This window comes from Podarcis gaigeae, assembly GCF_964106915.1.
Source record: "Podarcis gaigeae genome assembly, chromosome: 10".
NCBI classification, from domain to species: Eukaryota; Metazoa; Chordata; class Lepidosauria; order Squamata; family Lacertidae; genus Podarcis; species Podarcis gaigeae.
The window spans coordinates 48,496,958-48,511,512 of NC_139686.1; the positions used below are offsets into that span (position 1 = coordinate 48,496,958).

Here is a 14,555-nt window from a genome sequence, read left to right on the forward strand (position 1 = left end):
CATCCCTAACTAACAGGACCAATGGTCAGGGATGATAATTGTAGTCCCAAACATCTGGAGGGCCGGAGTTTGCCTATGCCTGTTACTGCCTGGTACAGAAGATAATACTTGGGAGGGTAAAGCACAGAGAATACTATTAAATTCCGTTACCTGAAAGAGGTGTTGGAAAGGTGTTTGCAGTGTTTATGGATACACAAACTATCTGGCCAAGGCGAAGAAAAAGGTTAGAGAGAATTAACTCTTAGTTGTCTATGGTAGATGTTTATTTAAGGTACCAGGAAACTTTCACTTTCTCATTCCTGGAATACAAGAATAAGGAGTTTGCTTTTCAAACCTTTTGTGTATTTTCTTTTGGATCGTTTTGAGAGTGTTTTGAAGCAGCCAAGACCGAATCATAGGATCCCTTGACACATTTGATGCAAGTTGTGTTTGATATTCCAAATTCCTCTTTGTTGTAGTTGGGTATGTAATGACAGTCGTGGTGTCTTCACATTCATGAATGAAAATGCCTATTGGGATGGATCTTTGTGCGTGTCACAGGCTGTTCTTTTGAACTGAAATGATCACATGATATGTGTGTAGTCTGAAGGATTCTGTATGTCTCAAACTTAATTGTCCAATGCACAATGTTGATGCTTTTCTTGCTATTACTGTTATCTTCTTCTTGTTGTTGTTATTATATATTAAATTTATATACTGCCCTTCTTCTGAAGATCACAGGACAGTTGCATGTTTGGCTGCTCAGCAGTTTTTAAGGAAATGTCAGGATTGATATAAACAAGACCTATGATTTATGAATCATTGTCTTATTAGGGTTTCAGCTCTCTGTCTAGCATGCCACAGTAGGGGTGAAACTTGAGCCCTTCTAATCAAATGAGAGGAGGGAGGAGGCTGACCTGGCGGAAGGTGTGTGTCTATAGGGACAGGTAAGATGAAGGGTTTGGCCAGTCACAGGTTTCTTGTGCCTGATCTACTGTCCTGTTATAGGTTCTGTAACTGAAAGTTGCAAAGTTGCATGTCACTCGGGAGCAATTCAGTGTCAAAATTTGGAGATGAGAGAGATCCTTAATTTCCTTTGCAGTCTGTCTCTCTTAACTATATGCTTAATTGTACAAACCGCTTTCTTTGTGAAGGCATAGCAAACAGGAGGGATTGAATATCTATAAAGGTGTCTGGGGACTCTTTTGTAATGCTGAAGTAGTTGATTGCCAGAAAACCATTGGTTATAAACTGCTAGGAGATATCTAATTACTTCATAAGGCGCAAAAAGACACACCTCCTCCCATGTACACCAACTCCACAGTTGAGCGGTATGTTTTGTTTTCATGGAAAGCAAGGACAGGAAGGGAAGGGAAAGCATGTAATTAAATTCTTAGAAAGTTTGTGAAGAAACGTTCGTAAGTAATGCATAGGTAGGAAATGGGGGGTTTGGCTTTTTTCTGAAAAAAGTGTCAGTAATCTTTTAAACTTCATAGCTGACTCTTTCACTAAAAACTAGTCTTTTCATTCCTTAGGGCAAAGATATGTGTATTCTTGGTTAAGTCCAGGCTTCCCACCAACTTGTCCTATTTTATGCTATCACAGGAGGGTGGGATTGTGTGAGAGTCTGAGAGGGTGGTGACATTATCTGGCCGCTACTTTACCACACTGTTCGCTGTTCTCCCAAGGGATGGGGCTTGTGAGGAACCACTCCTTCTACTCTGCTACTGGACTTAAGGTTTCCCCCCAGCATTCAGAATGAGGAATGAGCAAGTAGGATGTTAGAAATCTGGGTCCTTGCCCTATGCCAGGGATGTCCAACTTCCAAGAGACTGTGATCTACTCCCACTTTTTTTTAAAAAAGGCAGTGATCTACCCATTTTTTTGGGGGGGGGAATCCATCAGGATCACAGGATGCCCCGTGATCGACCGGTAGATCGCAATCGACCGGTTGGACATCCCTGCCCTACGCCATGCCCAACTCTGTGTAAGCTGTAGCCATTAAACTTGTGTCCATTTTAACCCACATGTTGTCTCACAGTTTGTCTTACTTTCCCTTACCACTGCACTCTATGGACACAGAAAGCATTCACATATATTAGCAAAAGATAATAGGGAGTTTGATGGCATTATTGCAAAGGAGAATGGGTTGGTGTGAGAGCATAGTGCTTTATCCAGCTTCATTTGCTTGTTGTTTTTGACTTTAGCTGGAGGAAAACATTTTAATGTTATCTAGAGGCATTTGCAGGACAAAACTGATAGGCTGGTAAAGGGTTAAGTGTCATCTTTTCACTTTCTAACTTGTCATGTGTTGACACTACAGTGAAAATAAGAGATTAGGAACCCCCTCTTTCCCTTCAAATGTCCCATTGATCACCAAATTTTTGCATCTTTGTTTATCTTTTGCTATTTACTTAAAGCTGCAAATCTGTTAGGAAGTTTGTCTTATTAATAGGTTTTTTTTTTTAAAAAAAAGTATCTTAGAAGAGTAAATTGTAGCAGGTAGGTGCACTGGAAAACAGATAAAATCCAAACAACCTCCAGACTCTGAACATTCTGAGTTTGCTTGTACTCAGTAGCAAGTAACATTTTGCTGTTTATATACTGGTTGGAATCTATAGTTGCCTTAGGAATGCTCATTGACTTTTGTATAAGTAGGATTTTTTGTTTCTAACAGCAATCTTTCTCTCCCCCTTCCCCCATGACCTGAATCAGAACTCTGGAGGAAGCAGCTAGAGGAAGAAACACATTTTTTCTTTAGACATTTATACCCTAAAACAAAAAGCTTTTAAAAATGCTCAGCGTGCATTTCAGCATCAAAAATTGTTAGCTGTGTGGCCTATGCTAGGAAGTTCCATAGCCTTGGTGTTATTACAGAGAAGGCTGCCACATATCCCATCGGCCATACTTAACAGTGGGTCATGAAGTAGGGTGTCCTTTATTGATGGATGAAGCTTCAACTTCTTAACCCATATTCATTCTGTTATTGATTGCAGGCTCCAGTTCTTGCTTGTCAAAATATACAGGTTGAAGAGTGAGAGAGAGGGCAGCTGTATTGATGCTAAAATCTTAATCAGTTTACCCCAGTCTGCAGTTCTTCAAGAATAGTCATGAGATAAACAGCACTGTGCGTGTGAACCTACACATCCACCTATCATTTAAGAGTTTAGAGTTGAATTTAGGAGTGTTCTCTAAAAAGGTAGGGTAAGTTTAGAAAGATGACCCCAAATTGAAAATATTTTGAGAATCACTGTTTTAGAATAACTTCTTGTTAAGGGGAAACTGACAAGGCATTGCATTTTCTCCCAAGATAAGTTGGACTTGGCTCAAGGAGAATTGGCCTGTGTTTACATTTTTCTTTTCTTGTACTCATGATTATTCCTACTGTTCTGAGTTTGGGGGAAGGGGAATAACCAGGCCAGCTTCATAATGGTCCGCTAATTATGGATGTAGGTGGCACTGTGGGTTAAACCACAGAGCCTAGGGCTTGCTGATCAGAAGGTCGGTGGTTTGAATCCCCGCGACGGGGTGAGCTCCTGTTGTCCCAGCGCCTGCCAACCTAGCAGTTTGAAAGTACAAAGTGCAAGTAGATAAATAGGTACCACTCCAGCGGGAAGGTAAACAGCGTTTCCGTGTGCTGCTCTGGTTTGCCAGAAGCGGCTTAGTCATGCTGACCACGTGACCCGGAAGCTGTACGCTGGTTACCTCAGCCAGTAAAGCGAGATGAGCACCACAACCCCAGAGTCGACCGCGACTGGATCTAACGGTCAAGGGTCCCTTTACCTTTACCTTAAGATAGCAAAGGGAGTGGCCCTGTATCAGAGGAGAAATGGGTGGGTTCAACTGTCTGGTAATTTGAAAGACAAAAGGCCGGAGTAGAGTTGAGTGGTGTGAGCTAGAAGCTGGATGCAAAAGCTACAGGCTGGAAAGGCAGAGTGAGAGAGAGCAAGGCCTGATTTCTGCTGGAATCCAAGGCTGTGGCTATGGGAGAAACAGGACCCTTTGTGGTGTTAATGCTTTGAACCCCTCCATTGTAGGCATAGGTTGTATATACATGTAAAGAAACCAAATATTCTAAAGACACCAGAGCCTCCACTGTGCCTCATTCTGAAGGAAACACGAACTTTGTCTGAGTGCCTGGAATCCCCTGGCATCTCATACCAGTCGGAGATTGGGGTGGCATGCAACTGTATGTTTAAGACAATCTGGTATGAGATACTATGCCCTGGTCCTATGCATTGGGAAATCATAGTTACAGGAAAGAAAATAAAATTCCTTGAATGTATGAGGGCCAAGAAATAGAGACTTGCAGGTATAGGGCAGTATATAAATTTAATAAATAATTTTTAAAATATGATAAATTGAAGCAATGTGTGATATATTCTTGTTATATATTCTTGTTATAACGCTGCCTGTGTTGGAGTTGTAGGGTTGAAATCTGTGACATATTAGGAGGAATATAATCATTATCAATATTTTGCAGGTTGTATTTCCTAAGCAGAAATGAAGAATAAAAAGCAATGTATACAAAATGCTGAAGATGAAAAGCATGAAGACACAGAAGGTATCTAATATTGGTTGGATATTCTGCTAAATCAGATAAGATAATAATAAACAAAGTGGAACAACATATATCACTTCTTTTTAGCATCTTCCTACCCCAACATTTCCAGATCTAATAGAGAAAATCTAAAGCATCCTTTGGTATTTCTGGTTTTAGCTGATTAGAGATAGTGCCCACAGTTCATGGTCACTTCAGAGGGGGCTTCTGAAAAGGAGAATATGTGAAAACTGTTTGTAAGAGGTCCTTTGTACTTCAGGACATGATGACTCCTGCTGATGTGGCAAACTTACATTTGAAAGGGCTGATCCACATGGCCTGTTATTCTGGAATAATTGAATCTCTTTTAACATCTGATTTGTTTACAATATCTGACAAAATAAGCTGCTCTTACCCCTGTCCTTGACAAAGTGCTTGTGTTGTATGTTATTTTCTGATATGCAAAGGGTTGTAGAGTCGGTGCACTAAGAGACACACATTGAAGATCAAAACTGTGTAAGGCAGGGATGGCTGACCTTTTTCATCATGAAGATTGTGTTCAGAACTGGCTAACCTGCAGTTCACATCTTGCATACATACACTCTTGCCATGCAGACATGCATGAAGCTGCACAGTATCCACCCACAGAGGCACTCATCATACATATAGATACATATACTGTACTGCACACTTGTTCCCCATCCTCTCAGCCTAGTTCTGTGGTGGGCCAATTTCTTCACTGTAAGGCTAGACTGCATGGAGAGGTTTAAACCTCTCAGCTCGGCACTGAGAAATGTCAGTTTCTCCACTGCAGTTCAGAGCTTAGGTGAGTAGTTTAAACCTCTCTACCTAAGTGCTGGGATGGAGATTCACCACAGCTTTGCCTCTCATCTCAGTAGTTGAGATATTGCTTCATTGCAGGATTGGGCTGCGAGGAGAGGTTTAAATCTTTCCCAAATTCAACCTCTCCTCTCAGCTCCATGATGGAGAAGTTGCAGTGCTAAAGAGGGGCATGGCTTTCCCAGACCTGGGGGTCCACCTGCAGTAACTTTGTTGGGTGGGCTGGAATTGGCCTGTGAGCTTGCTACCCCTGATTTGAGCAGATGTTTCCGAAGCATCCAGGAATTTAATGCCCATGTAGAGGTGTGGTATCATCTCAAGACCACTGTTTATGATTTTTTGATATTATACATTGTGTCCCAAGTGAATTGTTATCTAGACAGTTGCAGGCTAACCAGGAAAAGGTATTGTCTATTTGGCATTTGTTAGTTTTCCATCGGTCTGGCTTTTAATAGGGTTTTAAGAAATTATAAAGTCAACTTTATTTTTTAAAACTTGAAAAAAAGGCCTAAAAGGTTTCATTTTAATCATAGGAAAATTGTTGCACTGTTTTTGAGATAGCTATTTACAAAAAATAAAAAGATATTTGTACAAAATTGCACCTTACAATTTTATATGCATGTAGATCACATTGTTACCACAGTGATTTATAATTAACCTAATTGACATATATGTGAAACTAATTGACATATATGCAATAGTGACTACTGCCATAGTAACTTGTTTAAAAGCTTCAGTAATTCCATGTTGTGGATGGTTTGTAGTTGGCCACTACCAATAGTGGGCCGGAGCAGTTTTCATATTCACATCTAAAGGCATACACCCCCCCCCCTAAATCTTGACCTGACCTGCTCATGACCTGGTGGTTGGTAAGGACGAAATGTTGGGTAGAGGGGAGTATGATAATCACAATATTCAAAATTCAACATTTGCATTCTTGTTGGCTTCAGTCATACATAATGAGATAACTGTATTTCAGACCTAGCTGACAATATTGAGACATTTTACTGTCAGCTTACGAAGGATTTGAGAGTCAACTTTTTAGATCCGCAAGTTTGAACAAAATTGCATATCAGCATGATGTGGCATATTATTTAAGTGGATATTACTACTACAGACTTCACAGAGCTTTTACATTTTATAACAGGTGAAGAGAATGAAGAAAACTGCTCCTGTTCTTCTAGCTTTCTGTCTGATGAAGATGACAGGTGTCCAATCTGTCTAAACTGCCTGGCAGAGCAGGAGGTTGGTTTTCCTGAAAACTGCAGTCACATCTTCTGCATGACCTGCATCCTTAAATGGGCCGAAGTAAGTCTAGGTGGTTCATAGGAAACTTGTAAACTGGCTACTTAAATGCTTAAAATCTTTTTAAAGGGTAATATTTCTCCTTGGCAGCCTGGCAGCCAAAGAACAGTACTACTGGTTCCTCATATTCAGTTGACCTCCAAGGCACATGGCAGCCTGCTTTTGAAACATGAGACTTTCAAAAGCAGTATATAATATAGGAAAAGGGCTTGATGTTTAAAGGATTTTTTTAAAAAAAACAAAACACCCAGCTGGCATGCCTAAATCAGCTCTTTGTGAGTTATGGCCCAAATGTAACTCGTTTCACATTTCAGCAAAGTACTCGCATCACCACATTTGGTAAATGCTTAGGTAGTGGCCTTTGTTTGTTGGAAGTTAATGTTGTGAGTTCTTGATAAATGATTTGTCTTCCCAAACTCTATAGGTAATTATTGTGTCTCCTTTCCAAAGTTCCTACTGCTCTTGCTTTCCAGGGAAATCTGCTAAATGATGATCCCATAGAACTGACCTATTTTCTTGCAACTTTGTAATATTGTGCTTTGTTACTGTAGACTTCTTTCTTTGCCCGTGTAGCTATGCTTATGCAATATAACATTGTTGCTTTCAGCATCTTGCTTATTGTGATGAACAAGCCAGATAATTGTAGAGACTGAGAGAACTCCATAAAGTCTTATACACATCATATGCAATATTGTAACTGATGCTTATCCAGCTTCTTAGAAACCTTTTTGGAGAACTACTTTTTCTAGGCATCTTTTATTGCTGTGATCACTTATCGCTGTGGCAGATATTATAAACCCCAGAGTTTAAATGCATACTCTTCATGTCCTACTCTAATCAGTAGGACAAAATGTTTCTAAAAGTCAGTAATTGTTTTCTATGTTCATGGCATTCCTTCAAGTATTTGAATCTAATTATCCAGAATTGTGGTCATGATAAAATGTTTAGTCCCTCTGCTTTAGAGACACAAGCCAACAGGCCTCAATGGTAGAAAAACAGTGTGGCAAGCAAAGCCCAGCAGGCATTGCACTTATGCACAGGTTGATCTTGCTTAATAAGCAGAATGTGTGACTGGAACTAGGTGGGTTGAGAGGAGGGCTCAGATCTTGCAGTCAGTCTGCATGTCAATATCTGGAAGGGTCTCGTAGGTTGGTTGTAGAAGTTCTTCGTAGTTGCTGGATCTGAGTCACTGCTATGTGGCAGTCTGTAGCCCTTCCCACTCCTCAGGAGGGAATGATATGAATATGGTTGCAGTAAGGACAGTATGGAGTCCGAATTCAGTTTCTATTGTTCCCCTGCTTCCTCTTTGGAGACCTGGGTTTTACTACTCCACCACTCTGCCTCCACCATGTGACTTCCTGGTTGCCTGCTATCTAGCTAAAGTGCAAGATCACACCTTTATTTTATCACCTGTAGGATTTCCACCACACACACTTGAAATATCAAACATATCTGCTTTCCTAATTCCTTTTATATCTCCATTGTCATCATATAATTCCAAACAATTCATTTATTCACCTTTTACCATCCACACACCAATATGCATGCACACACACAGGTGTCATATTTGTGTTCTTTAAGAACTCTTGAGTGGATGTCATCTGAACCCAGTCATTTGTTTATAACTGGTCAACAAGGCTTACATCAGCTCTCCTGATGCTGTGTCTCAACCCAGACTGGTAGTTGTCTTGCTCCAAACAAAACACAAGTTGTAGTTCGTGTTTGTGTCTTACTGCACATAGTTTGTATAAGAGAGACCAACCATGATTCCAGATTCAAATGTAGCACTCAGCCAAGCCATGGCCCAACTGTAATAGCAGCAGGACCTGGAAAGTGAAGTGGCAGCAATTTTTGCTTGGAGAACCCACACACTCCTTGTTCATTCCTGCTTAGCTATGCTTTGGGTTAGTGTTGCATGCAAAGTGGACCAGAGTTCTCTTCATGCAGGGCTGCCACTATTGATTTGAAATCAATGGACATGACTAACCGAAGTTGATTAATTTTCATCATCTTCTCCTGAGTAGAACTGTCATGGACTGGCTGCTGACAATAACTCAGTTGGATACAACCCTCAGTCCTATGGATGTGGTTGGTTTGAAATTTAAATAAATGGGCATATTACAAACCCTTTGCTACAGGTGCCTTATTGGTTTATGTGAGAACTAAACCTTTAATCAAAACTGCCACTCCTAGGAGGAACGGCTATTATTTCTAAAATATCCTTAAAAATAAAATTTCTGGTGATTTGCAACCCAACAGATCAGCTTGCCCTTGCTGATTGATCAACTAATGCTTTAATTGATTTACTTATTAAGCCAATTAACATCTGGAATCTTAAATTAATTGAAAGTAACAGATTCCAGAGGAATATGCACGCAGGTTGGTTTGAATCAAGAGATTCAAAAACTGGACAGACTATACAGTTGTTCCTTTTCTTTGGAGAAAAAAAACCTATTTCTAAAGTTATAAAATAGTGAAATGTGAACAAAATCTTCTTTCAGACCAGAGCGTCATGCCCAGTTGACCGCAAACAGTTCCAAGCTGTATATAAACTAAATGCATTAGAAGACTGCATAAAGGCAAGTTCCAGTGTTTATTTAATTTATATTTTGTGTTTAGAAAATTACGATCAGAATAAACTAGCGTTTTGTTCTTCAAATATCTGAATAACTATTTGGTCACTAAGGCAGGTTGGATGCTGTTAATGGCATTTTCTAATTTTGACCAAAAAAGCATTTGTTTAAAGCATTTAACCCTGACAGAAGTCCTTCTCTTTGTGGAAGTTGAAGTTTATTTCCACCCCATTTTTTATATACTTCACAATTATTTCTCAATGTTGGTAAAATCATACCATTTAGTGCTCAAATGATTTCTTATTTTATTTGTTGGCAAGCTGTAATTCCCAGCACATCTCAAAAAGTTCTAAACTGTAATTGATTTGCAAAGCAGATGCTGATTGCTCTTTTCGATTAACTGCAGATTTGGGCAAGGGGAGAGATTGGTCTCTCTGTTTTGTCTTTGCAGAAGGTAAAAGCATTGTAATATTTCGGCTGCTTCTGCAAACATAAGCAAGACCCCATTCTCCCGAGTCTTCTGCCACTTGCAGAAGAGGTGGAGAAGGAGAGAAAAAGAGAAACACACAATATTTTTTATTCAACCTAGGCTTCCCTCTTACTCCATACCCCTGCTTTGCTAAAACCACATAAAGGTGTTGTTATCAGGATTCTTCCAAATACATGATTTCTGGGAAGTAAACAATGTCTAAATTTTAGGACCCATGTTTATTTAATAATAAAAGGCTAAAATAATATTTGCTCCAAAATGATAAACTAGGAGGACATTAGGAGTGAAATCCAGGGCTGTCATGCCATGCACAGAATGGCTTTTGATTTAGCAGAGATGATCACTACCAGTGATAAACTCTGCCATCCTACTATTATGCTCCTGAAAATCAGTCTAGAAGTTTAGGGGACCCTTTAAAACTTTGTGGATGGTGGTGTGGGCAGCTGCAATGTGAATGGGAAACTGGAAAAAATACCCTTCCTTCTTACATTAGCAGTTCCTCCATGGTCAAAAGCTGTTTTCTGACCAGGATGGCAACAGCAGATTTCACCCTGATAATTCAATCAATATCTTGGAAACACTTTCATGCGGCAAATAATGAGGACCGTATGAAGAGCAGGTGTGGTGCTGTGGTTAAGAGGGGTGGACTCGTAATCTGGGGAACCGGGTTCGCGTCTCCGCTCCTCCACATCCAGCTGCTGGGTGACCTTGGGGTAGTCATACTTCTCTGAAGTTTCTCAGCTCCACTCACCTCACAGAGTGTTTGTTGTGGGGGAGGAAGTGAAAGGAGAATGTTAGCTGCTTTGAGACTCCTTTGGGTAGTGATAAAGCAGGATATCAAATCCAAACTCCTCCTCTTCTTCAATTGTCTAGTAGCTTATAAGAAAAGTTTTACTGGACTTTTTTATGTTTTCAGAAAACACCAAGACAGATTTTTAGGTTTTTTTACTGGTAACTCTACCCAAGCGTGTGCTATTGAGCAAGCTTCTGCTTTGTCTCTTTTCCTAGAATGAGAATGTCTTGACCCAGAGTTCCTTTAGAACAAAGCAGTGTGATGCTATAAATCAGCATTGGCATTTTTATATCGTGTATTAAGTGAATAATGCCGTAGGCTGAATCACATAACTACTAGGTTATAAATATTAAAGAAAATGATTTAGGAAATTGCAGTACTAATTTTAACATTCCTTACAGGTTCAAATAAAGGAACAAGTAAGCAAAAAAGATGACCTACTTAGCTGTAATGAGGGCAAGTATTGCCCTGCAAATATGAAAAGCTGTACAAGGTTAGTAATGAACCTTTCCTTTATTGTTGATGTCATGTCTAGTTCGTTCATAAACATTGATTAGATGTGTTTCAGATTGATAAGGATGATACCAATAAGTAATACTCTTGAGTACTTGCATAGAGATCAAAAGACTTGCTATTTAAGTTTGTTAATTTGTACTGGGTTAAGAGTATGACTAATGTTGAATATGATACGACCCTAAATACATAGGCAATATTTAAGACAATTTGCCGAGAAAGGAGCCATTAGATGGCATAGGTGGCTGTCACCCTTTACCAGGATTAATCTTCATATTCTTTGGAGATAAGCAACAGTTTGTTGCTGTACATTTAAGTGTCCAGAGTATCATAGCAGTTTCATTCTTTAGATCTTGGATGTTAAAGATCTTTAGGCATTTATAGAGTTCATTCCTTTATGGGACCTTGGTCCATTATTAGCACACACTAAATTGCTCGGCATATAACTGTTTTGTATGTGTTTGCAGAAAACATGAAAATGCAGGGAAAGTGCATTTAACAGCAATATCCTGTAAAGGCTGGAACCAAAAACACAGTAAGTTTGTTTTTGTTTTTTGTCACTAACTTAGCTTCCCTTTGAAATTTCAAAACTACATGTTGCTAGTTCTTTGGATGTATTTGTTATACTTCTATCAAATTAATGGTTTCTAAGCCAATTTCAGCAGAGCAGAGAAGTCTTGTGACGTTATGGGAGATAGGAAATTGCAATAAATCAAATCTAGGCTCCAATCAAAAGAACCTGAGAGGTTCCAATGCTCACTTGTCCAGTATTCCAGTGTTGAGGGGACTGTGTACTATACAGGACTTTTAAAGAGAATTGGCAAACCTTTCGGTGCACAAAGAGGTCTTGCTCACATATACACAGACACACTTGATAAGATCTGAGCTTAGTAAATAGCAACAAATCAATCAAATAGCTTATTGTGTATTAAGTATTTAAACTGTGTATTTTTCCTTTGAAGCTCTGCCCCACATCCCCAGCATTTGGGGAACAATTTCTGTGGTCCAGAGCATTCTTTTCATATGATGTTTCAAGAGAACTTTGGTGTGCATGGAAGTGGCCTCTGCTTCCTAACCACAAACCTTGCTTCTCATGTTGACCGTTAGCTCTTTCGTTGACCCTATCAGAAAAGAGTCATTCCTCCCTAATTGTCAACTAGTAGTCCAGACGTAGGGGTGCTTAGATATGTAGCAAGTCACTAATTCTAGGCAAAATAGCCAGGGTAGGCTTGACAAAAACAGTCCTGTGGCACTGTAAAAGCTTAACCAAATTCTAGCATCATCTTGTATACATGAGATGTTTCAGCAGGGGAATAGTGTGAGCTGAATGTACCTCTGGGTGTACTGAAATAGTTATATAGTTGGCTGGTTTGTAGTCTGTGTTGTGAAATTATATAAAGAACAGACAAATACTGATCTTATGTGTTCCACTGATTAGCTTGGGTATATTCTAGTAATTTTCTAATCTGATTGTGTTTTTCTTCCAAAGGGCTTTTGCAGTAGTAAAATGTTTGTGAAATTCTTACATTTAAAATGAAATTTAATCTACGTCTAATTGCCTTAATGCTAATGATTATCAGATTAAAGTGAGATTGTGCGTTTTTTAATCATTATAAAGGTTCTTCAAACAAAGAAGAAGATAAAAGTTCTGTTTCTATGAAGAAAAATAAGGTTTGTTCAATTACTTTTATGTTTAAAGGACTAAAGGTTACTGAATACATTTTTGTTTAAGGCAGCTTTCCCTCAAGTTTGTGCAATGACAGTACAAACTGGGGGTCTCCAGTCTTAGGCAGAGATCTTTCCCATCACCTGCTACCTAACCTTTTAAAGTCTGTGCCGAGATAATTTGTTTGAGGTGCCTAATTACAATGAAAAAAATTAAGGACTTTCTAAATGCAAAGTGTCTCCTCTACCTCTGAGTCCTTCCCTGTCAGGCATCCTAGTTTGTAGACCTAGCAGTGAAAGTGAGTTTCAAGACCTTGTGAAATGTGTTGCATGAATATATTTCTGCCCGTGTCTCAGTGCAGCTTAGATGGCTTCTGCAGTTATATGACTAGAATATAAATCTTCTTTCAAATGTTCTTACATCTGGAACGCTTTTTTGTTTTATGGATATTGGATGCAGAGGTTACCACAGTGTTTTACATTTAAAACTTTATTTTGTAGCCCAGAAGACAAACCTGCTCAAGCAGATTTCTCAGAAGTAACTTCTGTGGTAGATTTTCTTCTAATAGTAGCTTCAATGGAGAATCTCCTAATTACCAAAATGAATGGTCAGTATTGAATCTATTGTTCACAAAGACTATTGCAATACTGTAAAATGTTAATATGACTCACTTGACTTCCTGGTAAAATGGTATATCTAGATTAACTTTTTTCCCTCACATATAAAACTGCTGTAGTAGGATCTACTCCAGCAAAAAAAGAAATATGTAATTGAGCCCTAATCTCCCAATATTAACTTTGCAAATATTCTAGAGCAATTTTTAAAATCTGAAAGTCTGTCTCTGTGTAGGGTTTAAATGGCTTTTGTATCTGTTCTTCTTGGAACATAGAGCCTACAGTGAGTTAGACCTTTTGTTCTATCTCATTCAGCATTGTCAACCCTGATTGGTAGTGTCTCTCCAAGGTTGCAGTTCTTCCTGGCCTATAGATACCAGGGATTGAACCCGGAACCTTTGACAAGTAAAGCATGATCACTACCACTGAGCTATGGCCCTTCCTCTCCTAATATGCTATAAGTTGTAAAGAAATAGCTTGATGAGTTCTGGAGCATATTACATCTCCCTTGAGCACTTTAGGAGAGCTAAGGAAGCCAGTGGCTGTGTTTTGTCATAATGCTAAACCATTGTATTGGATTGTATATCAGACTAGGGGTTGTATGCTCTCTCTTCCCTCCCTTACAGTGTGGCAGCAAGGACAAGATAGGAGGCTTCTGATTTAAGAGTGAGTGCAGTTCAGTGTGTTTGAAGCCTAAGCAGTAGTTAATCTTCCCTCTGGTCATTTGAAACAAGCCAGCTTCATGGAACTATGGTTAAAATGGACTTAATGAACGGGCTTGTTTTAATGGACTATAGTTAAGATTAACTGCATTGTATCTGGGGTTTAGATATTGCAACAAGCTGCATTTTATTTATCATGGAAACAGAAACTTCTGAAGTCTTCCTTACGGCTATGCCAGAGCAGGAGATGGGTGGTGGCAGGCTGGAGGAAGGAAGCACATGAGCCTACAGATAGATCAGTTTGTCCTTGTCCTGTTCAAATTTGCTGCAGTTTTCTTTATCTGAATGAGACCAGTATCTGTACCTCAACCCATTCATCTGCTGCATAAGGATAATACTGACCCACCCACTTTGTGAGACTATTAAAAGCGTTATTGAGAATTAATATAAAGTGTACATGTATTTCAATTATCATTTTCCATTCTGGAAATAAGTGCACATTTGTATCTTAAATCTGTATCTGCCACCTTGTTAAGCTGCACATCAGGGCCCTAAAATTTATTTCAAATTTATGTTCCAG

General features: G+C 39.2%; 1 protein-coding gene across 4 annotated transcripts in view; it reads left to right on the forward strand.

The window, feature by feature from the left end:
- SCAF11 (SR-related CTD associated factor 11) overlaps window positions 1-14,555 on the forward strand; it is a 30,993-nt gene that overhangs the window by 1,261 nt on the left and 15,177 nt on the right. For 3 of the 4 annotated variants that reach the window (XM_083698911.1, XM_083698913.1, XM_083698914.1), the window contains exons 2-8: window positions 4,463-4,543; window positions 6,507-6,667; window positions 9,166-9,243; window positions 10,922-11,013; window positions 11,501-11,568; window positions 12,652-12,704; window positions 13,200-13,306. In XM_083698911.1, coding sequence (XP_083555037.1) covers window positions 4,483-4,543; window positions 6,507-6,667; window positions 9,166-9,243; window positions 10,922-11,013; window positions 11,501-11,568; window positions 12,652-12,704; window positions 13,200-13,306 — 620 coding nt within the window. In that variant the 5' untranslated portion in view covers window positions 4,463-4,482. Of the gene's footprint in view, window positions 1-60; window positions 3,179-4,462; window positions 4,544-6,506; window positions 6,668-9,165; window positions 9,244-10,921; window positions 11,014-11,500; window positions 11,569-12,651; window positions 12,705-13,199; window positions 13,307-14,555 lie in introns of all 4 variants that reach the window. The other variant, XM_083698912.1, reaches the window with a different exon arrangement.